The 24,277-nt window shown below is 44.6% G+C and overlaps 1 protein-coding gene across 5 annotated transcripts in view; it reads right to left on the bottom strand.

The window, feature by feature from the left end:
* CUNH6orf118 (chromosome unknown C6orf118 homolog) overlaps positions 1 to 23,652 on the bottom strand; it is a 43,087-nt gene extending 19,435 nt beyond the window's left edge. For 3 of the 5 annotated variants that reach the window (XM_034992029.1, XM_034992026.1, XM_034992027.1), the window contains exons 1-6: positions 23,568 to 23,652; positions 15,180 to 15,853; positions 14,213 to 14,335; positions 13,375 to 13,434; positions 3,575 to 3,699; positions 781 to 839 (exon numbers count right to left, since the gene is read on the bottom strand). In XM_034992029.1, coding sequence (XP_034847920.1) covers positions 781 to 839; positions 3,575 to 3,699; positions 13,375 to 13,434; positions 14,213 to 14,335; positions 15,180 to 15,853; positions 23,568 to 23,592 — 1,066 coding nt within the window. In that variant the 5' untranslated portion in view covers positions 23,593 to 23,652. Of the gene's footprint in view, positions 1 to 780; positions 840 to 3,574; positions 3,700 to 13,374; positions 13,435 to 14,212; positions 14,336 to 15,179; positions 15,854 to 22,661; positions 22,765 to 23,128; positions 23,231 to 23,567 lie in introns of those variants that run through there. The other 2 variants (XM_034992030.1, XM_034992028.1) reach the window with 2 other exon arrangements.
* Between the last annotated feature and the right edge of the window lie 625 nt (positions 23,653 to 24,277).

Genomic DNA, 24,277 nt, shown 5'->3' on the forward strand with positions numbered 1-24,277 from the left:
ACCATCATTATCCCCACTTAACACGCAGGCAGCTGAGACTAACAGAGTTGAAATAACAAAGCTGGTGATCTGGGTGAACCACCAGCCCCATGGCCTGCCAGGGAGACTGGTCCAACCCTGGCAGCCCTCTACCACCTGCACACCATGGGAGTGAGGCTGAACCCGACAGAGAACGTGTCTGTAAGATAGAGGACATCACAAACTCAGAGAGCCTGGGAAACGTGTTGTTTGTAAATGCTGACTTCTTCAAGCTGGGAAAAGAGATGCAAAGATTCTGGAATCCAGAATAGACTGTCTTCATTGCTGTTACCCTGGAAACCACAAGAGGCTACAGCTAAAACTTGACATAATTCTTTCTACATGAGGTCTTGACTTAATTCACTATTCTGCTAAAAACCACAAAGATCTTAGAGAAGAATGACATGGTATATACATGTTGTATCTGGTTCCAGAGAAACTAAAAAACCAAAGGTGCCCAAAGCAACAGAAACTGGAGTAATAATCTCCACCCTGACAGGATCTATTAAAGAGATGAACTGTTTCCCACACCTTTAAAGTATTTCATTTAAACCACTTCTGATTAAATGAAAACTTGCTGTATTTCTAAAGAACTTGATGGAAAAAATATAAATGAATACAATTTAATAAGCTATCTGGAAAAAAAGAACCCTTTCAAACAAATAATAGCAGGAGGCCATAAATCATAGATTATCATAGACGAGGACATGAAGATTCTTCACCCAGAGGTCAGAAGAACAACATTATCATACAATTACTCGCCTGACTTTTCCTTAGCAGATTGCAGCAATGTGTTTTCCATCTCTAGTTCACTTCTGAGTCTACAGGTTTGGTAAAAAACAGCAAAATATCAGAACTCCATTCATACCTTTCTTCTTTTGTCTATTTTATGCCACAAGTCTTTCTTTAAAATTGAGAAATAAAAAGTCATCTCAGTTTCTATCAAAAAAGGGATTTGAAACTCTATATAAAATGAAAGCCTAAGTCAATCAAATTAAATAAACAAAAGAATACTTTCTTACCAAGACTGCATAAACCACTAGTTGAAGAAGCTGGTTAATATAAAGTAAATTATTTCCTGTAGTGTTATGAACATTATTTTGTTACTTTAAATTCTACAAAGTAGGGAGACAAAGAAATCAGCATTTACACTCCGGGATGAACAACAGATGAGGGGCAGTGGAGGCAGGTCCCTGCAGCTAGAATGCACACTGCATGTTCCCTGGGCCTCATGATTTCCTCCCACAGATACAATTCACAAATCCCACTATGTTTGTACTAAAAATAAAATACAAGACATTTTAAAAGGAAATGAAAACATCTGTAATCTCTTTGTATCCTCTCCCTGGTTTAAAAAAAAAAACAAAACTAAATCACCTGTCTTATTTCTAATACATGGGGGGTGGGGAGGAGTCTAATATGTATTGCTTGTACAGAAATCCTATGATTTGGTTAAAAACATCAGTGCCACAAATGAGTCAATGCTGCCTGTCTACAGGGGCCTAATGGTTAAGTAGCTTCACATACATTAGCTCATTTTATCAGAGATGAAAAGAAACAGAAAAGTATTATGACCTCCAATTTTAAGAAATTGAGATTAAATGAATTAATAATAATGGTAACAGCCCTATCAGTATGCAGAGTCAGGGCATTTAGTTTCCAGAAATGTTAAATGTGTTATAGTTTTAAATATTATGTTCTATTCCATTGCTTTTTCTTCTTCTTCTGAGACTTTAATTATATGTAAATTGGATCTTCTTTGCCTGTCTTCCACTTCAACCAGTTTTTCTCTGTCTTTTTATTTCTTTTGTTATCTCATCTTCATTCTCTGGCTTGTTTTTTGTTTTTCCCTAATGCTCCTTATTGTGTCCACTCAAGAGTATCCCTCCTTGGGTGTGTCATAATTTCGTCTGGATCTATGACATAATTTTGACTTTTTCAACTATCTTTCCTGAGTGGTCAAATCTTGCTTCACATCTTCCTTTTTATTGCTGTTGACTGCTGTGCTTTCTTAGTGTTTACATTTCTAACTCAAGGTCATTTTCATAGCTAGAAATGCTCTTTTGAGAATATTTAAGTTTGGAATGCTGTGGTACAGTTTTCTTCAACTTTTTGTTGTTGTTGGATGGCAGGGATTTTCATCAGCTAAATTGTTTGGGTCCTCATTTTATCAAGAGAGATAGTTGCTTGTGCAGACAGAGATCATTTGCACCTCTGCATTTTTGTAGGTAGGGATAACAGTTTGGGTAGTGTGTGGTTCCTAATTCAAGAGGACACATTTTTGTCAGAATAGCAAAGTATGCTTTTGTTGTTGTTTTAGGGTGTTTTATTTTGATTTTTTTACTGGATAACTTTTTTTTTTTTTTGGAGGAAAGAAAGAACAATAGTGAAAGGGTCATGTGCCTTTCAATTTTCTTCTTTTATGAGATTCTAAACTCCCCTCCCTTGCTTCTTTTTCTCTTCAATGCACAGTTCTAAAAGATGCTGATCACTTCTTTTAAAGCTCTTCCCACCATATCATTATCACTTCAGCACTGGTTCCTTGCTTCCATGCTCACTTCAAAGTCCTTTCCTTCTAAGTCAGTGCTCTGATAGGGAAACTACTCTCTTTTCCTCCCTCCCTCCCCTGTCCCCCTTCCACCCTTCCTTCCTTTCTCTCTCTCCCTGTTCCCTCCGTCCCCTTCCACCTCTCCTTCCCCTTCTCCCCCCCTCCTCCTCTCTCCCTCCCTGCCTCTCACGACCTCCCCCCTTCCCTCTCTCTCTCCTTCCCTCCTCTCTCTCTTTCCCTTCCCCACTCTTCCTTTCTCTCTCTTCCCCTCCCTCCCTTCTTCTCTCTCTCTCTCTCTCTCTGGAACTGGTTTTAGAACATGATAGGCCTTCTACCAGCTCCATTCTTCTCTCTTCCCCCACTGCCCTTGCTCTCACCAAGGTTTGAAGAAAGAAAGATGATAATGATTCACTGGCATTTGATGTGTATTTTTCTAATTTCAAGTATTTTGAAGTTTGAATGCTTTTTATCCTCTACTTATACTGAAGACATGGTTTTGTTTTTTGGGTTTTTTTTCTTGTTTTGTTTTCTTGATAATATTTTGGGTGTGTTGGCTTTGCTTCAGTCTTCTTTAAATCCTCTATAAAACATATGCCCTATCCAATTGTGATTTCATCTGAAAGACTACACAGAAAAGTTAAAAGATTTTTTTTAAGTTAAAAACATAAAAACAAGATCATTCATGAAAGGTGTCTTGACTTTGCAGCAGTGTCACCTATCAGTAGGTCCCCAGGGGACCACTAAAGAAGATGAGATGCTTTCAGAAACCATCCCAAACCACCTTCACCCCCCCGCCCCCCGCCATACAAACACCAGATCTGGCTGAATTTCCCAGTCACAGATGTGATGGCTTATGAAAGAGGCCAAATGGCAGGGTATTAGTAAAGGCAGCATGCCTCCCCCATTAGTGCAGAAAAAAATGTAAATATATATGCTTGTCACATGGTTTTAAAATATTGTAAAATAGTATAATCCCAACATAAATAAAATCAGACTGTTAACCCTCACTTGTCATTATGCTCCAGGGCTGCTTTGGTGGCCATCACCATCACCCTCAGCTCCTCCTTGGCCTGGTTGACATCTGCAGTCTTCACTGATCTCTTCTCCAGTCCCTTGGCATTAGCCAGCAGAGTCTAGGAAGGACAAGGTCATAATGGGTAAGACAGACACAGGATGGGTGAACATTTTCCTTTTTTGTTATTACAGTGTATTCAAGATATCCTGAGTCAAAATAGAAATTCTAGGTAAAATAGGTAAATAGGATGAAAGGGGGGAGAAAATATTGGAGAAGGAATAACTAGTCATGCAAAGATCTGGGTAAAATATTGTTTTTAAAATTTTACGGTTTTATTTTCTTAAGAAAGTTAAAAAGTGGCAGGGGTTCACTGTGGGTTTGTGTGGGGAAAAGAAATGTTGAATAAAGTGCTCCAAGTATATTATCATGAGCACAAGAATTATTTCTGAATTGGTGAGAAACTATTTAATTTGATTATTCTACATGGATATAAAGCAATGCTGAACTCAAATGTGGAGACACAGAGTCTCTGCTTCATTAGGTGAAAGGCTTCCACATTTCCAGAAACAGAAAGAAGGATAGGATGCCCTGTTGGCCAGGGAAATTTTCATGCTGATATTTGATTGGGATAAAGACATGTATGTTCCTTTTGGACTCAACCTCAAAAACTAAGGAATAGGGTAGATCCCCAACTGGAGGTTTGTTTATTCCTGTCAAACAAAAGCTTATTTTTCTGCAGCACGAAAAGCTCAAAACAAGGAAAACTTTGCACACATGCAAGTTTGAATTAAGGAGTAAATCAGATATGGGGAAGATGGCAATGGAGTAGGAGGACACCAGGCTCACTTTGTCCCTCAAATACAACTAGCTAACTATCGAATCCCTAACTACCCCCCAGAAATCGACCTGAAGACTGGCAGAACAAACTCCACAACTAAAGGCAGACAAGAGCCCACAATGAAGAAGGTAGGAAGTGTGGAGACATGGTTTGGGAGAGAAATGGATGGTGGCCAATGTGGTGCAGAGAGAGCTGCAGTCGCAAAGAAGGGTGAGAAGACAGACTAGCACAGAGGGAAGCCCACATGGGGAACACGAAAACAAGAGGGGCTGAATTTCATGAGTTCTTGCAACTAGTGGGGCTTAAAGCCTAGAGATTTAAAGGTCAGTGTGCCTGGCTCAGGGAGAGCCCCGAGGGCATTGGGGTTACTCCAGGAGAGAAGGTAGGGCAAGCAGCCTGCAGACATACAGCATGAAAACAACAATCTGAAGAGCACCTGGCACACACATTGGGGAAGTTATTTGCTCGTCTTGGAGTGTGTCCCAGAGAGGAAGGGTTCACAGAGAGACCCCTTTGGGAACAAAGGAGCTGGCAGGTACCATTTCCTTTACCAACCCTCAGCACAAGCACAGGACCACCTGCAGGAACCAGTGCTACTTGGACACTCTCTACCTAACTTGCTTACACCAAGCCATGCCCCAACCCCCCATGCTTCAGTGGGACCTACTCTCCCAACCATGTCTGCCTCGGTCCCAGCACAGTGGGTCCCCTACCCCAGAAGAGTGGCCCAAACCCCTGCCAACACCACATCTCCCAATCTGGGAGTTTTTCAGGGCATTGGTTCCAGCGGTGGTGGTGACTGGTCTCATTTCAAAAGTAGAACACACCTAGTTAAAGTTCACCACATTTAGGCAAGGGAACAAACACTGCCCACAACAGGCAAAGAGAGCCCCTGCAGACAACTGGCCTGAAGGATAAAGTGGCTAGGACAAAATAGCAGAGTGCATGCAGCACACATTGGAGACACTCTCTGAAGTGCCAGGCTCTGTAGAACAGGGGACACTACACTGCAAGGTGCTGCAGGACCTCTTCTTCGTAAGGCCATTAACCTCAAGAACAGGAGACATAGCTGACCTTCTTAACATATAGAAACAGGCACAGCGACTTAGACAAAATGAGAAGACAGATGAATTTGTCCCAAATTGAAAGAACAGGACAAGGCCACAGCCGGAGATCTAAGTGAACCAGATAAAGTAACATGCCTGATGGAGTATTTAAAGTAATGATCATAAAGATACTCACCGGACTTGAGAAAAGAGTAGAAGACATAAGGGAAACCCTTAACACAGAGATAAGGAATAACATAGCAGAGATAAAGGGTTTAATGAACGAAATGAGAAACACACTCAATAGAATGAGCAGCAGGCTAGAAGAAGCAGAGGAATGAATTACTGACCTAGAAGACAGAGTGAGGGAAAGTAATCAAGCTGAACAAAAGAGAGTAAAAGGAATTATGCAAGACAAGAATACACTTGGGAACTCAGTGACTCCATCAAACATAATAACATTCATATTGTAGGGATCCCAGAAGAAAGAGAGCGAAAATGGAGTAGAAAAAAAAATTTTTTTTTTAAGATTTTATTTATTTATTTGACAGAGAGAGACATAGCGAGAGAGGGAATACAAGCAGTGGGAGTGGGAGAGGGAGAAGCAGGCTTCCCACCGAGCAGGGAGCCCGATGCAGGGCTCGATCCCAGGACCTGGAATCATGACCTGAGCCGAAGGCAGACGCCCAACGACTGAGCCACCCAGGCGCCCCTGGGGTAGAAAATTTATTTGAAGAAATAATAGCTGATAGGGAACTGAAAAGTTCCCTAATCTGGGGAAGGAAACAGATATCCAGATCCAGTAGGTACAGAGAAACGCCAACAAAATAAAAAAAGCAGATCCATACCACAACATATTGTAATTAAAATGGGCAAAATGTAGTGATAAAGAAAAAAATTTTAAAGCAGCAAGACAAAAGTAGACAGTTACATATAGGGGGAACCCCATAAGGCTATCAGCGGATTTTTCAGTAGAAATTTTGTGCCAGAAAGGGGTGGCATGAAATATTCAAAGTGCTGAATGGGGAAAATGTGTAGCCAAGAATATTCTATCCAGCAACACTATTATTCAGAATAGAAGGAGAGATAAAGAGTTTCCTAGACAAACAAAAACTAAAGGAGTTCATGACCACTAAACCAGCCCTACAAGACATATTAAAGGGGACACTTTGAGTGGAAAGAAAAGACCAAAAGTGATAGTATGAAGGTAGGAAACACAAAAGCAGTAAAAACGAATATTTCTGTAAAAAGTCAGTCAAGGAATTCACAAAATAAAAGGGTGTGAATTATGACACCATATACCTAAAATGTGGGGAGGAGAAGACTAAAGAACGTGTTCAAACTTAAACGATCATCAACTTAATATAGACTGCTATATGTAGATATTATATACAAACCTAATGGTAACCACAAATCGAAAATCAGTAATAGATATACAAAGAATAAGAAAACCCAAATATATCACTAAGAAAACCAACAAACCATGAAAGAAGAAAGGATCAAAAAAAAACTTCAGAAACAAAGACAAAAGTAACAAAATGGCAATAAATACCTATCTATCAATAATTACTTTGAATGTAAGTGGACCAAATGCTCCAATCAAAAGACATAGGATGACAGAATGGATAAAAAACAAGACCCATCTATATGCTGCCTATAGGAGACTCATTTCAGACCTAAAGACACCTGCAGATTGAAAGTCAGGGGATGGAGGAACATTTATCATGCAAATGAGTGTCAAAATAAAGCTGAAATAGCAATACTACATCAGAATAAATAGATTTTAAAACAAAGAGTGGAACAAGACACAAAGAAGGATAATACATAGTAACAAAGGGGCCAATCCAATAAGGAGATATAACAATTTTAAATATTTATGTACCCAACATGGGAGCATGCAAATATATAAAACAGTTAATAAAAAACATAAAGGAATTAATTGATAGCAATACAATAACAGTAGGGGACTTTAACATCCCACTTACATCAATGGACAGATCATCCAATCAGACAATCAACAAGGAAACAATGGCATTGAATGACACATTGGTCCAGGTGGATTTAACAGATATATTTAGAACATTCTATCCTAAAACATCAGAATACACATTCTTCTCAGGTGTACATGGAACATTCTCCAGAATAGATCACATATTGGGCCACAAAACAAGTATCAACAATTCAAAGAGATCAAAGTCATACTATGCAGCTTTTCCGACCACAATGCTATGAAACAAGAAATCAACTACAAGAAAAAATCCAGGAAGACCACAAATACATGGAGGTTAAGTAACATGCCACTAAACAATGAATAGGTTTACCAAGAAATCAAGGAAGAAATCCAAAAGTACATGGGAACAAATGAAAATGAAAACACACGATCCAAAACCTCTGGGATGCAGCAAAAGCTATTCTAAGAGGGAAGTTTATAGCAATACAGGCCTACCTCAAAAGGCAAAAAGAAATCTCAAATAAACAACCTAACCTTACACCTAAAGGAGCTAGAAAAAATAACAACAAACAAAACCAAAAACCAGTAGAAGGAAGGAAATAATAAAGATTAGAGCAGAAATAAATGCTATAGAAACTTAAAGAAAAAAAAAAGTAGGGGCGCCTGGGTGGCTCAGTTGTTAAGCGTCTGCCTTCGGCTCAGGTCATGGTCCCAGGGTCCTGGGATCAAGCCCCGCATCGGGCTCCCTGCTCGGCGGAGAGCCTGCTTCTCCCTCTCCCTCTCTCTGCTGCTCTGCCTACTTGTGCTCTCTCTCTCTGTGTTAAACAAATAAATAAAAATCTTTAAAAAAAAAAAAAAGTAGAACAAATAAATGAAATCAGGAGCTGGTTCTTTGAAAAACAGCACAACAAAAATTGATAAAATAAAATTACAGAGGATGCCTGGGTGGCTCAGTTGGTTAAGCCTCCAATTCTTTTCTTTTTTTTTTTTAAGATTTTACCCATTTATTTGAGAAAGAGTGAGAGAGCAAGAGAGCGATTAAGAGAGCAAGTGGGGGGTAGGGGAAGAGGGAGAAGCAGACTCCCCGAAGAGTAGGGAGCCCGACATGGGATTCAATCCCAGGACCCTGGAATTATGACCTGAGCCAAACACACACGCTTAACCGACTGAGTCACCCAGGCGCCCTCTTTTTCTTCTTTGTTTTTTTTTTTTTTTTAAAGCCTCCAACTCTTGATTTTGGCTCAGGTCATGATCTCAGGGGCGTAAAATTGAGCCCCACATCAGGCTCTGTGCTCAGTGGGAAGTCTGTTCGAGATTATTGCTCTTCCTCTCTCTCTCAAAACAAATAAATAAATCTGAAATAAATAAATAAATAAATAAATAAATAAATAAATAAATAAATAAAATTACAAATGAAAGAGGAGGAAGAACCACCAACATCACAGAAATACAAACAATTATAAGAGAATATTATGAAAAACTATATGCCAACAAATTGGACAAACTAAAAGAAATGGATAAATTCCTAGAAACATATAACCTACCAAAACTGAAGCAGGAAGAAATAGAAAATTTGAATAGACTAAGTACCAAAAAGGAGATTGAATCAGTAATCAAAAAACTCTCAACAAACAAAAGTTCATGATCGTTTGGCTTCACAGCTGAATTCTACCAAAATATTAAAGAAGAGTTAGTATTATTTTCTCAAACTATTCCAAAACATGGAAGAGGAGGGAAAACTTCCAAATTCATTATATGAGGCCAGCATTACCCTGATACCCAAAGCAGATAAAGACATCACCACCAAACAACAACAACAAAAAAGAACTACAGGCCAGTATCTTTGATGAACATAGATGTAAAAATACCCAAAATGAGGGGTGCCTGGGTGGCTCAGTCGGTTAAGCGTCTGCCTTCAGCTCAGGTCATGATCCCAGGGTCATCGGGCTCCCTGCTCCATGGGAAGCCTGCTTCTCCCTCTTCCACACCCCCTGCTTGTGTTCCCTCTCTCGCTGTGTCTCTGTCAAATAAATAAATAAATCTTTAAAAAAAAAATACTCAACATGATGCCTGGATGGCTCAGTTGGTTAAGCGTCTGCTTCAGCTTGGGTCATGATCCCAGAGTCCCAGGATCGAGCCCCGCATCAGGCTCCCTGCTCAGCAGGGAGTCTGCTTCTCCTTCTGCCCCTCACTTGCCCGTGCTTGCTTGTGCTCTCTCTCTCTCTCAAATAAATAAAATCTTAAAAAAAAAAAAAAAAAAAAAAAAACTCAGCAGGGACGCCTGGGTGACTCAGTTGGTTAAGCATCTGCCTTCAGCTCAGGTCATGATCCCAGGATCCTGAGATCAAGTCCCACATGGGACTCCTTACTCAGCGGGGAGCCTGCTTCTTGCTCTGCTCCTCCCCCACCACCACTCATTCTCTCCCCTTCTCTTTGACAAGTAAATAAATAAAATCTTTTAAAAAAAAAAATCCTTGGGGCGCCTGGGTGGCTCAGTCATTAAGCGTCTGCCTTTGGCTCAGGTCATGATCCCAGGGTCCTGGGATCGAGCCCGGCATCGGGCTCCCTGCTCCACGGGAAGCCTGCTTCTCCCTCTCCCACTCCCCAGCTTGTGTTCCCTCTCTCGCTATGTCTTTCTCTGTCAAATAAATAAATAAAACCTTTAAAAAAAAAATCCTCAACAAAATGCTAACAAACCAAATCCAACAATACATTTAAAAAATCATTCACCACAATCAAGAGGGATTTATTCCCAGCATGCAAGAGTGGTTCAATATTTGCAAATCAGTCAATGTGATACATCACATCAATAAAAGAAAGGATAAAAACCGTAAGATTATTTCAATAGATGCAGAAAAAGCATTTGACAAAGTATAACATTCATTCATGATAAAAGCCCTCAGGTAGGTTTATAGGGAACATACCTCAACATAATAAAGGCCACATATAAAAAAATATATACTGAACATCATACTCAATGGGGAAAAACTGAGAGCTTCCCCTCTAATGTCAGGAACAAGACAAGGATGTCCACTCTCACCACTTTTATTCAAAACAGTACTAGAATTCCTAGCCACAGCAATGAGACAACAAAAAAATAAAAGGCATCCAAACTGCAGATGTAAAACTCACTATTTGTAGATGCCATGCTACTATATATAGAAAACCGTAAAGATCACCAAAAAACTACTAGAACAGATAAAGGAATTCAATAAAGTTGCAAGATACAAAATCAATGTGCAGAAATCTGTTGCATTTCTATATACTAATAATGAAGCAGCAGAAAAAGAAATTAAGAAGATAATCCCATTTACAATTGCACCAAAAATAATAAGATACCTAGAATAAACCTAACCAAAGAGGTAAAAGACCTGAACTCTGAAAACTAAAATATTGATGAAAGAAATTGAAGAGGACACAAAGAAATGGAAAGACATTCCATGCTCATGGATTAGAAGAAAATATATTGTTAAAATGTCTATACTACCCAAAGCAATCTACAGATTTAATGCAATCCCTACCAAAATACCAATAGCATTTTCCACAGAACTAGAATTTTTAAAATCCTAAAATTTATATGGAACTACAAAAAATCCAAATTGCCAAGTCAATCTTGAAAAAGAAAAGCAAAGCTGGAAGTATCACAATTCCAGACTTCAAGTTATATTACAGAGCTGTAGTAATCTAAACAGTCTGGTACTGGCACAAAAATAGACACATAGATCAATGGAACAAAATAGAAAGCCCAGAAACAAACCCACAATTATATGGTCAGTTAATCTTTGACAAAGCAGGAAAGAATAGTCAATGGGAAAAGGATAGTCTCTTCAACAAATGGTGTTGGGAAAACTGGACAGCTACGTTGGAAAAAAGGAAACTGGACCACTTTCTTATACCATATACAAAAATAAATTCAAAATGGATTAAAGACCTAAATGTGAGACCTGAAGTCATAAAAGTCCTAGAAGAGAGCACAGGCAGTAAGGTCTCTGACATCGGCCCTAGCAACGTTTTTCTAGATGTTTCCTGAGGCAAGGGAAATAAAAGGAAAAATAAAATATTGGCACTATATCAAAATAAAGCTTCTGTACAGTGAAGGAGATAATCAACAAAAATAAAGACAACCTACGGAATGGGAGAAGATATTTGCAAATGACATATCCAACAAGTGGTTAGTATCCAAGACATATAAAGAATTACAACTCAATACTCAAAAAAGCCAAATAATCCAATTAAAAATGGGCAGAAGGGGAGAGCCTGGGTGGGGCAGTCACTTAGGCATCTGACTCTTGGTTTCAGCTCAGGTCGTGATCTCAGGGTCATGGGATGGAGGCCCACATCGGGCTCCACGCTCAGCGTGGAGACTCCTTCAGAGTCTCTCTCTCCCTACCTCTCCTGCTCGTGCACTCACTCTCTCTCTCTAAAATTAATAAATAAATCTTTTATAAGAATGGCCAGAAGAAATGAATGACATTTCTCCAAAGAAGACATCCAGATGGCCAACAGACATGAAAAGATGCTCAACACTACTCACCATCAGGGAAATGCAAAATCAAAATTACAATGAGATATCACCTCACACCTATCAGAATGGCTAAAATCAACAACACAAGAAACAAGATATTGGTGGGGTTGTGGAGAAAGGGGAACGCTGTTAAACTGTTGGTGGGAATGCCAACTGGTGTAGCCACTCTGGAAAACAGTACGGATATTCCTCAAAAAGTTAAAAAATAGAACTACCAGAACTACACCAGTCAGCCCAACGACCTCATCCTCACTTGATTGTATTTGCACAGACCCTATTTCCCAGTAAGGTCACACTCACAGCTTCCAAGTGGACATAATGTTTTGGAGGACACTATTCAGCCGAGCACAGCTGACTCATGGGGAAAATGCAGGGAAGATGTGGAATCCAGGCCACTGGGAGGCACCAGAGAGATGAGCATCACAAGCACACCCTACAATAGCTAAAGTTCGATAAAGGACAGCTTAAAAACAGTGTTGGAAACTCTATTTTGAGATATTTATGGGGTATTTTCTGAGTTTTACACAGTCATCACAAATTTTGTGGCCTAACACAAACTTGTCATCGCCATTCTGGAGGGCAGGAGTCTGGTTTGCTCTGCTGGGCCCTGCTAGGGTCTCCCTGGGCTGAAATCAGGGTGCCGGCTGGCTACCTTCCTTTCTCAAGGCTCTGGGACACAATTTCCTCCAGGATCACTCAGGCGGTTGGCAGGACCCACTTCCTTGCGGTTGTAGGACTGAGCTCCTGTTCTTGCTGGCTGTCAGCTCCTGGACGCCTGTGTGTGGACCCTCCACCCCAGAGCCCCCAACGGCCATGGAATCCTCCTCTCCCTCCAAATCTCTCCGACTCCCCTTCTGCCACTTCTCCCTTCTGAGCCCAACCAGAGAAGGTTCTCTGCTGTGAGGGACCCATGGGATCAGATTGGGCCCACCCAGGTAATTCTGGATAATCTCCCTATTTTTAGGTCTGTAATCTGCCTGCTTTGGACACCTAAGTGTCAACGTCCAGCAAGAAGCTGGAAACAGGTATAATCTGGAACTCCCAGGAAATATCTGAGTGACATATACAGAGCTAGGGGTCATCAGTGTAAGGGTATGCAAATGTATCTCATAACCAGGGTGAGAGGGAGAAAAGAGAGGATCAATGCTGAGGAAAACAGTCAGGTGAGGACTGGGTTACAGAGGAATCAGCCAGAGAGATCACTGACAGTGGGTGGCCAGAGACATTGGCAAAACACAGGAAATGTGTATGCCCCCCCTCACCCCACCGCTCACTCTCACTGTGGGCAGGAGGTAAATTCTTTACCCACGGTGTCCTTCAGCTGTAGAGGCACAAACGGGGCTTCTTGGATTCAGAATGCTTTCTCCTACTCATGAAATATGAAGCAATGAAGAAATAGGCTTTATTTAGACACCTGGAGGATCAGCTGTTACCTTACACTGTGATGGGGAGTGGGACCGCAGAAGTATTGCCATGTAGAGTTCATATTCATCCTGTACAAAAAAAAAAAAATCCACTGAAAATGTGTTATATCACAAGGTAAGTTTCTTTGCAGGGATAAATAATATAGAAGTTAAGGATGTCGGTTCAGATCATTTCAAAAATTATAAAATGTTCCTTCAGTATAAAACCAGTAATACATGCAATAAAGTGTATAAAATCTCACCAACTTTGCAGCACATTTGAGGGTTAACTGTTGATCACCTCAGAATAGCATCCTAAAATACCTTGACACACATACAACACATGATCTCCTGCCATACAGATGCTCTGTGGGTCCTGCTCACCTGCCAGGGATTACTCCCTAGGTTTGGGGATGTTCTCTGGAGAACAGGCCACTGTATGGCTGCTCTTATTTAGGCCTTAGGCAATAGAAAAGATATGGAAGCAACCTCATTTCAACTCAGCTTTGATATCATGAAATCACAGCAAACTTATAATTCCATAGGAATGTATATGAAATAATTATGCATAATTATAAAAGTTTATATGTTACATATGTACAATTTAGAAAAGCCTATAAATAATTGGGAAGCTTTAGTGGGGGGAAAATGGGCTTAAGGAGTGAGCTAGCTGGTTGTTTATTCACATGGGCCCACTTGTGATTTATGTGGCTATATGCACGTTACTTTGAGTCTGCAAATGATTTTCGTCATCTGTAGAATGGAGGCCATGATATTTGGCAGAATTTCTGTGAGAAATGCGATCCTGTGTGCAAAGCATCATATGTGGCTCTCAGTGGTTATGTGGGAAATAAACATTTTTTATTACCTTAACTTCTTTCAAGATATCACCAAATATCAAAGAACTATTGCAAATATCTTCAAAGACTTCTCTGAAGACGTGCAGTCTGTTGAACTGCTGAGGGTCACACACGCACACTTTCTGGAGCTCCTGGTGGATAAAGAGAACCAGCCATTTTAAGATGTCTTCATTTTTCTTTCCAAATAGCTTCTCGGTAGAGGAATAAGAATTTCCATGGGGCTTTCTATCAGAGGGTCCATCTCCCACCACTCCAGAACTGGGTCTGGACAGAGCCAGGCAGCAAACCAAGGTGCATCTCATTCCCTCTGAGCAGTGCTGAGAAGGTCTGATTGCACTGTTTTCAAAGGCGTTGGTCTATGTTTTCTTTATTCACTCCATTACATCCTGTACTTGTCCACAATGTCCCCAGGGTCTTCCTCTTTCCATTAGCCCTCTCAGCCAAAACCCTCATCAGGTTTGGTTATTTCTCAGGTATGCTGCTATTTCTTCCATTCTGGCATTCTCACCCTTGCATCACATCTGCGGTCACTGTGCACGACTCACAGCCCCTGGGAGTTCACCAAAGCTCCTCCCATCATGCTAACCACCTTCCACAGACATGGGTGACTCCAAGCAGACTGTACCTACGTTACCTAACCGTCTACTCCCACCTCACTCTCCCCTCACATGCTTCCGTAGTGAGTTAGGCAAACCTTTCGTCAGATATGTCTGCTATCCATGAACATTGTATGTACCACAGCTGCCAGGCAGCATCTGATGCTCTGCCTATGAAGTTACCTCCAACTGACCTGTTTCCAGACTTAGCCTTCCTTTACTTCTCCGTTATCATCTACATCATGTCAGAACTGGTAGGTACACTATTTTCTAGCTGGAAATGTAAAGGAGGTGCCTGAATGTGGGTCTCCACCCACAACATTTAGAAACCTAGGACTACAGCAGTTTCCCCACAGCACTGCAAAATCACCCTCCTTACCTGTTCCAACTTCTTTTCATGGCATATTGCTGCCTTGATCCCAGTGAAATCGTGCTTCGTGAGATCTTGCTTTGCAAGAACTTCTTTTTGGAAACACAGGAACTTCTTATACTTGTCTGCCTTTGTTATGCCAGCTAAGTAGGAGCTGATGTACCGGTACTCATCCTTGGGTCGGGGAGACATCACACACTGACGGCTGGACTCCACTGTTCTGTACTTGAGAACCTTCATCTCTGGCAGTCTCAGCTCTTCTCTCCTCCGCAGTTCTGGAGAAGCCTCTCTTCCTAGAGCCTTCCTTGGAAAGAAGTCCTCTTCTGAAGTGTGGGAAATATGCTCCAGAGGGTTCAAATACCTGAATAGTGGTGTGGTCTGGGCATCTTTTGGACTCAGAGCTGTATTGATGGCAAAATAAGCCAAAGCATCTTTCATCTTTGCAATCTTCTTATCAGATGGCCTTTCTATTTTGAAGATTTTTTCCCCTTTTGGTCTATTGGCATTGGGCCAGTGATATAGGATTGTCTCAGGTGGCCTGTAGAGCTTATTGGAATTCAAGTGCCCAGAGGTGTAGAGATAGATGTCATCTCTGTGATCTTTCTGAAGTTTGTTCAGTAGTTTCGTTAGATTGCATAAAGTCCTATCACCTTGCACCTCACAGTGCTTCCACCTCATGTAAACTGGTCAGAAAAGATAATAAGATTATTAAATATTAGTTCCATAATAAGACAGTAAGACAGCTGTGTGCATTTGCTGAGCTGGCATATCTCATTCCCAGAGGAGGAGCCGACAGACACAGACAGAAAACAGCACACAGGCCAGGCCTGGCTGCAAACAGAGGACTGCTAGATACACATGATGTGCAGTTCTGATCAGAAAGCCCAGGGCCCTGCAGGGACACCTGGCCTGCTCAGTCCATAGAGCATGCAACTCTTGATCTTGGGGTTGTAGGTTTGAACCCCATGTTGGGTGTGAAGATTACTTAAAAATAAAACCAGGAAGGAAGGAAGGAAGGAAGGGATGGAGGGAGGGAGGGAGGGAGGGAGGGAGGGTAGGAGTCCCTCCAGGGCCCTTCAAAGCCAGGAAGAAGGGGGGAGGGACTTTTGATGGTTTCTTACCATATTAGCAAAAGTTCTGAAAGGAAAGTTTTAACAGTGTAATTACGATTCATAATGATGGCACTTAGAGACATTCACCCCTACAAAATGTTTTTCTTTCTCTCTTAATATTGAAAGGTCTCAGAGTCCCTGATCAAACCCCTCAGTGACTGCTGAGCCAGTCACCCCTTCTGCTCCCACCCCCACTTGTAGGAAGATAAGGAGCCACAGAGTAAAACCTGTGGGTAAGTTGATGGGGACCCCAGCTCCTTCCACAAAGGTCCCTGCTTCTCACATATCCCAGTGGTAGGGCTCCACTTGGGCACATGGTCCAGGACATAAAACTCTAAAAACATGGCTTTTTGAGTCAGTTTCCTAACCATGTGATCTCATAGAGCTTACATAATCTCTCTGAATCACAGTTTCTTCCTCTGCAAGATCAGGATAATCATCCTACTCAAAAGGATTGATTGACAGCTAAATGAAACTGCATTTGGCAGAGAAGCCCATGGCCTGGAACAGATACTCCATAAATGGTATCTATTTTAAGAAAGGACTCTAGGACAAGGAACACCTTATGAAATTTTTCTGGTAGAACATGAGTTGGCCCAGACTTCAACATGAGATTTCTTTTTGGCCATGCGCTGTGAGGGCCACGAAGCAGCTAGCCCACAGCTTCACCTTCCCAGAGAACCCTGGAGGAAAGAATAAGCAGATCTGTCCCACCATGTCACCCGAACAGGGATGGACACTGGCAGCAGAGTGGTAAAGTAGGCCCATCGGAGCCCTCAAGGGCCCGTTCTGAACTCCCACAGACTGGGCATTACCCAGGCCCATAACCCTGTCACACCCGCTGGTCCTCACAAGGATTCCATCTATAACTGGTTTTGCCCCTATTTTGTAAAAGGGAAGCTGAGAAGGAGTTCTGGGACCCACCCAGGTCCAGACACCTAACAAGTGGCAGAACTGATTCCTGAATACAACATTTTTACCCAAACTGCTGGATCATCTCTCTTATTCCACTAGCACCTGAGTAATGCAGGGGAGGACTTTCTGGGAACTATGCCACATCCAAACCCTTTTCCCTGACCAATGCATGTAATGACAATAAATCAGGACACATGATTTCCTCTGTTTTCACCTAAGAAAAGAAAGGCCCAGAGAATATGAAGAAGTAGAATCACTTCTATCACTGTGTAACAAATTATCATAAACTAAGTAGCTTCAAACCCATGTATTAGATCACGGTTCTATGGGACCGAACTCCAGCATGAAGGAGTTAGGTTCTCTGCTCAGGATATTACAACACAGATAACAAAATGTGGGCCTGGTTGAGGTCTGGGAAGCTTTGGGAGAAAACCTGCTTCCAGGCTTATTCCTGTTGTTGACAGAATCCAACTCCTTGTGGTTGTAGGACTGAGGTCCCCACTTCCTGGTTGGCTGTTGGTGGGGGTCACTCTAAGCTCCCAGTGACTACCCTCATCCCTGAACACATGCACCCCTCATCCCTGAGTCCCCTTCACATACTTCTCATGCCCCTAACCTCTGACCCTCCTCTAGGACCAGCTTCATGTGATTAGGTTAGGCCCACCCAACACGCTACCTGTCTTGAGGTCACTGGTGCTATGGGACATAGCACAATCACAGAGCACTCTCTCCTCATGTTCAAAGTCTTGAGGACTATGCCAAGTACGCACCGGAGGTCAGGGAAACTTGAGCCGTCCCAGAGTTCTCTCCATCTCAGGGATGTTGCCAAACCCAGAGCACAGTCTCCCTTTGCCTTGTCCCATGAAGAGACAAATCAACCTTTCCCATCTGTGTGGTCAGATATCAGAGCAAATACTTCCAGCAGTGGGATTCTTGAGAATTTCTCCCTATTGATCAGCTTATTACTTCAAAGAAACCACTTATAAAATGTTAAAATATTAATAGAACCATCTTTCTTTCTTTTTTTTTTTTTTTTAAAGATTTTATTTATTTATTTGAGAGAGAGAGAATGAGAGAGAGCACATGAGAGGGGGGAGGGTCAGAGGGAGAAGCAGGCTCCTCGCCGAGCAGGGAGCCCGATGCGGGACTCGATCCCGGGACTCCAGGATCATGACCTGAGCCGAAGGCAGTCGCTTAACCAACTGAGCCACCCAGGCGCCCTAGAACCATCTTTCAAGACAGTCAATCATAATTCATCAAAGGCAGAAACACTTAAAGAAGATACTAAACACACATTGTATTTGTTGGGCTTCTCCAGAGGACAGAACCAATACGATAGAGAGAGAGAGAATATGTAAAGAGATTTGTTACAAGGAATTGGCTCACATGGTTATGCCCTCTGGCAAGTCCAAAATCTGCACGATGGTCAGCATGCTGGATACCCACCCACTTCATGCCCAAGGCTTTCTGCTAGAGAATTCCCTCTTGCTCTGGGGAGGTCAGTCTTTACTCTATGAGGTCTTCAACAGATTAGATGAGGCCCACCCACATTTCAGAGAGCAATCTGCTTTACTCAAAGTCTACTGATATAAATGTTAATTTCATCCAACAAACAGCCTCAACAGAAATATCCAGAATGAAATGTGACCAAATATCTGGGCACTGTGGCCTAGCTAAGGCGACACCTAAAATCCACCATCACATGCATTATTCCCATTCTCTTTGGAAAGTGGGAGGAGGAGGCAGCTCAGTTGTGTTTATTTTATTCCCGGAAAGGATTTAAAAGCACCAGAAAATTAGCAAAATCATTTTCCTACTTAGAATATTTCTCTTTAGATTGCAACAAGACTTGCTTCACTAGATTCAGAGAATCTGGATTCCATTTCTCTCTGCCAAGTTCTTACAATACGTACCAGGGATCCCATACTGGCAATAAATATTTTAATTTCTTTTCTACCTGGAAACATTGTTTATTTGTATATTCTGCCATCTCAAACTGACAGAAAAAGAACAGAAAAGGTTGAAATAATTCATTGGAAAATGTCATTCTTTACCAAATAATTGGGAAACAAATTCATTTTAAGTAAAACCAAACCAATGTTGAATAGATATTGATAAGACATAGTAATAGGTTTTTTGGACTAGGTTTAAATTAATAAATACTTCAAACATCAGCATTTGACATTTTTAAATACAGGATGTTGTTTTTGGTGGTTCATCTTTTCCAAGACAGAAGCAGTAGGTCTTTAATGTCAAAATTATTACAAGTCACTTTCCTGTGTTATGCGATCTCAGGGAACCTTGGAATCCCATAGACATCTTGTGCTGTCTCCCTCACCTCCAGACTTAAGTCAGCAAACATCCTTGTGGTATGTGTTAGAGGCAAAAATTCAGGGAAAAGAGCAGGCCAATCCCCAGCCCCACAGACTCCTTGCCCTGTGGGGCAGGTATGGCCAGAGGAGAGCCCCAGAGCCTTGGGGAACAGGGCAGGCCAGGTTGGGTGCTTGAACTCCTAAAAGAATCCATGTGGGGCCCCTCTGTGCAGATCCTCTCCCTGTGGCTGTTTGGTCCTCCCCCATGTTAATCACCTGTAGGATGTTTACAACTCTTCTCAAGATTTTAAGCTCTCTTCCCTGAATTCTGCGGATGGTTTTGTACTGGCCACCAACTGTAATGCTCTTCTCCTGTGATTTCTACTTTTCCTCAAGGGAAGAAACTGTTTTATTAACATCGGCATCTTCAGAAAAAGACCAAGAGTATCTGTTTTGTTTCATGAATAAATGTGGAAAAGAAGTCATATTTTTAGAATTTTAAATAATAAGGTAAAATTTTACTCTGTACCACACTGCTGTCTCCCTCGGATTCCCCAGCAGCAATCTGAAAGTCCAGTAGGGAATGAGCTACGCGATAGGGAGAAGGTAGGAGCTGTGGGAGAAGCACACATCTACGGTGCTGGAGCGAGGAAGGGAAAACCACACCGTACATTAATTATCTTAAACTGGTTGGACATGGAAAGCAGATTAATGGGTCCGTCTAATTCTATGCTCTTGGCAAAGGGACTTTGCAGATTTCATTAAAGTTATGACCTTGGAATAAAGAGATTATCCAGAATTACCCGGGTGGGCCCAGTCTGATCCCATGGGTCCCTCACAGCAGAGAACCTTCTCTCACTGGGCTCAGAAGGGAGAAGTGGCAGAAGGAGAGTCAGAGAGATTTGGAGGGAGAGGAGGATTCCATGGCCGTTGGGGGCTCTGGGGTGGAGGGCCCACGCACAGGCACTAGAGAGAGGCGTCCAGGAGCTGACAGCCAGCAAGAACAGGAGCTCAGTCCTACAACCGCAAGGAAGTGGGTCCTGCCAACCGCCTGAGTGATCCTGGAGGAAATTGTGTCCCAGAGCCTTGAGAAAGGAAGGTAGCCAGCCGGCACCCTGATTTCAGCCCAGGGAGACCCTAGCAGGGCCCAGCAGAGCAAACCCAGACTCCTGCCCTCCAGAACAATGACAAGTTTGGTTTGCTTTAAGTCACTAAATCTGTGGTCATCTGTTATAGCAGCAGAAGAAACCAAATACGGCGCGTGGTTCCCAGGACTGGAACGGCCGGAGGGTGATGACAGTGAGGGGAGGGCTAGTGGCCAGCAGAAGAGGCAGGAAAATCACTAAGTAGTCTTGACAATTCAGGGAGAGCCAGCCCTGGGGGGGGGGGGGGGTCACCCACAGCACACCACTGCCCTGTGCCCAGGGATCCCAAATGGAAGAATGCAGTCATACGGCCCAACATTACAGAGGAGAGCCTCCAGTTTCTTTACGTCCATATTAAAGAAAAAATAACCTCCAAAGGCTGGAAGGCTGTAAAAGTATTCCCGCGGCCCGCTGCGTAGCCGGGGTGCGGGTGCCTGGGCCCCACAGCTGTTGGGTGCTTTCCTTTGCACTGCACCCGATTTACTTGTAAGGGATTTATTTGGCGACTATTTTTTCCTCCTCCTTTTTATAGAATATGTACTTATTAAGAATTACCAAAATAAGACGAGAGCCTTCTCTGTTTCCAGCCACCATGTGGCAGGTTTTGCCGAGGGCACGCAGTCACCTCGCAATTTAAATCTTACGGGGCAGTTCTTGAAAGTTGAGTACCACGAACCCCGATGCTGCGAGGCAAAAATGGGCCCGGATGTTCCGTGTACACAGGGCCCGTCTGTGGGCGCCCACCAGCTCGCCCTCCCGCTACCCAAACACCTTTGCTCGGCACAGAGACAAGTGCTCTGCGCACAACTGCGGCATCACGCGCGGCCCGAGGAAGACCTCGGTGTGCAGGGGAAGCCAGCCGAAGCCGAGAGGAGCTTCGAAAGCGCTCGAACAGCAGGACTGCAAAATCCATTAGACCACGTGCCCAGAGACCGGACAGACGTGAGCAGTGAGAGGCTTTAGGAAAAAGGGGTTTTCGGGCGCCTGGGTGGCTCAGTCGGTTAAGCGGCTGCCTTCGGCTCAGGTCATGATCCCGGGGTCCTGGGATCGAGCCCCACATCAGGCTCTCTGCTCGGCAGGGAGCCTGCTTCTCCCTCTCCCTCTGCCTACTTGTGTTCTCTCTCTCTCTGTCAAATAAATAAATAAAATCTTTAAAAAAGGGGGGGGGGGTTTCATGCACACAGCCAGTACGTGGAGTGATTGCAGGGGGAACAGAAACCGCATGGTCGGGCGCCTGGGTGGCTCAGTCGGTTAAGCGACTGCCCTCGGCTCAGGTCATGATCCTGGAGTCCCGGGATCGAGTCCCGCATTGGGCTCCCTGCTCGGCAGGGAGTCTGCTTCTCCCTCTGACCCTCCCCCCTCTCATGCTCTCTGTCTCTCATTCTCTTGTCTCAAATAAATAAATAAAATCTTTTAAAGGGCGCCTGGGTGGCTCAGTTGGTTAAGCGTCTGCCTTCAGCTCAGGTCATGATCCCAGGGTCCTGGGATGGAGCCCCGCATCGGGCTCCCTGCTCAGCGGGAAGCCTGCTTCTCCCTCTCCCACTGCCTTCCTGCCTACTTGTAATCTCTCTCTCTCTCTCTGTCTCTGTCAAATAAATAAATAAATAGGGGCGCCTGGGTGGCTCAGTCGGTTGGGCGACTGCCTTCGGCTCAGGTCATGATCCTGGAGTCCCGGGATCGAGTCCCACATTGGGCTCCCTGCTCAGCGGAGGGTCTGCTTCTCCCTCTGACCCTCCCCCCTCTCATGCTCTCTGTCTCTCATTCTCTTGTCTCAAATAAATAAATAAAATCTTTTAAAGGGCGCCTGGGTGGCTCAGTCGGTTAAGCGACTGCCTTCGGCTCAGGTCATGATCCCAGGGTCCTGGGATCGAGCCCCGCATCGGGCTCCCTGCTCGGCGGGGGTCTGCTTCTCCCTCCGACCCTCCTCCCTCCCATTCTGTCTCAAATAAATAAATAAAATCTTAAAAAAAAGAAAGAAAGAAAGAAACCGCATGGTCGAGGACTCACGGGAGCGGGGCGCCCTCTGCACCCTCACTTCACGGGGGCGGGGGGAGACGGAGCCGCAGGTGGCTGGCGCCAGGGCTCCGCGGTCAGTGTGGGCTGCCCGCGCCCGGGCCCGGGCTCTCGGCTGCCCACTAAGCAACGCGCGAGGAGTGCGCCATGCCCTTGCCCGCAAGGGACTTCCTTTCAAAACACGTCACCGTTCCGACTGTGTTGCTCCGGCCAGGGAGCCTTCCCTCAACCAGCAAGAACAGGGGCTCAGTCCCACAACCGCAAGGAAGCGGGTCCTGCCAACCGCCCGGGTGGTCCTGGAGGAAACTGTGTCCCAGAGCCTTGGGAAAGGCAGGCAGCCAGCCGGCACCCTGATTTCAGCCCAGGGGGGCCACGGTGCAGGCCACGGTGCGGTGGGAAAGCGACGGCGGCGGGGTCAAAAGGGCCGGGGACGTCCCCCTGCCTCCGGGTCCTAAACTCACGCCAGCAACCCTGGCCTTCGGAGCCGGAAGCTAAAAAAACGCGACGGCTGTCCCGCGGTTGGCGGCGCTCCGGGAGGGCCGCGGGGTGGCGGCGCAGGGAGCGTGCCCTCCAGCGGGTGGCTCTTCAGAAGGCACACTCGGCCCGGCGTCCGGAAACCGCCCCCTCACCCCTCCCCCTCCTCCCAGAGGACACGCACGCACGCGCACGCGCGCGCACGCACGCACACGCACGCACGCGCGCGCGCACGACCTCGTTCCTTTGAGGGTGACCAGTGGGCTTTCCGAGGAGGCGCGGCGTCCCCAGGCGCAGCCCTACACCCTGGGGCCCGGGGCTGACGTGCAGCCACCAGAGAGGTTTTCATTTCCCTCCGGGGCCGGAGCCGCTGCGGCTCTGGGCGAGCGCACCGCCAACGCACCTCAGACGGCAAACACAACTTACACTCGGGCCCCGAGCCCGCGGCCATCGCTCCGGCACCGCAGCTCCGCGCTGAGGCCGCAGTTACCGCGGAGACGGACAAACACTCGAAGGCCCTCCCCCGCGGGGGGTGGGGGCGTTCCTCTGCTGCGGGGCCACCCCGCCCCGCCCCGCCCTCCGCTCCGACCCCGCCCCCGCTCCGCCCTCCGCTCCGCCCCGCCCTCCCCGGCACGCCCTCCGCCCCGCCCCGCCCCGCCCCGCCCTCCCCCGGCACGCCCTCCGCCCCGGCCCCGCCCCGCCCCGCCCCGCCCTCCCCGGCACGCCTTCCTGAGCAGGGAGTACCAGGTTTCCGGGCTTACTTCACTTTTTAAATTAAAACACTTTCTGTCGCTTGAGAAGCACCCAGATACCCCTGTACTCTAATACTTTACCAAAGCCTGGGGAACAAAAAAGGCAACTGGTCTTTGGCTGGGCATCTTCATAGAGACATTCAGGTTGCACGATGCACGCCTCATGCAACTGTACCTGGCGTTCTAGCACGTCGTAGGTGTCAGTCACTAAATTATCATTTAGTTATTTTCCTAGTAGGGAGACTCAGGCGCTCATCCCAGCGAATTCACTCATTTAGTTATTTTCCTAGTAGGGAGATGAGATCACGTGAGGTGAAATAACTTGGCCACGATCAGTTAGTTAGCAGAGTAGAAGAACGTAAACACACATCTCTTTGCGGTCTG

The sequence above is a fragment of the Mirounga leonina genome, unplaced genomic scaffold (genome assembly GCF_011800145.1).
Source record: "Mirounga leonina isolate KUSES-001 unplaced genomic scaffold, KU_Mleo_1.0 Mir_54, whole genome shotgun sequence".
Classification (NCBI taxonomy): Eukaryota; Metazoa; Chordata; class Mammalia; order Carnivora; family Phocidae; genus Mirounga; species Mirounga leonina.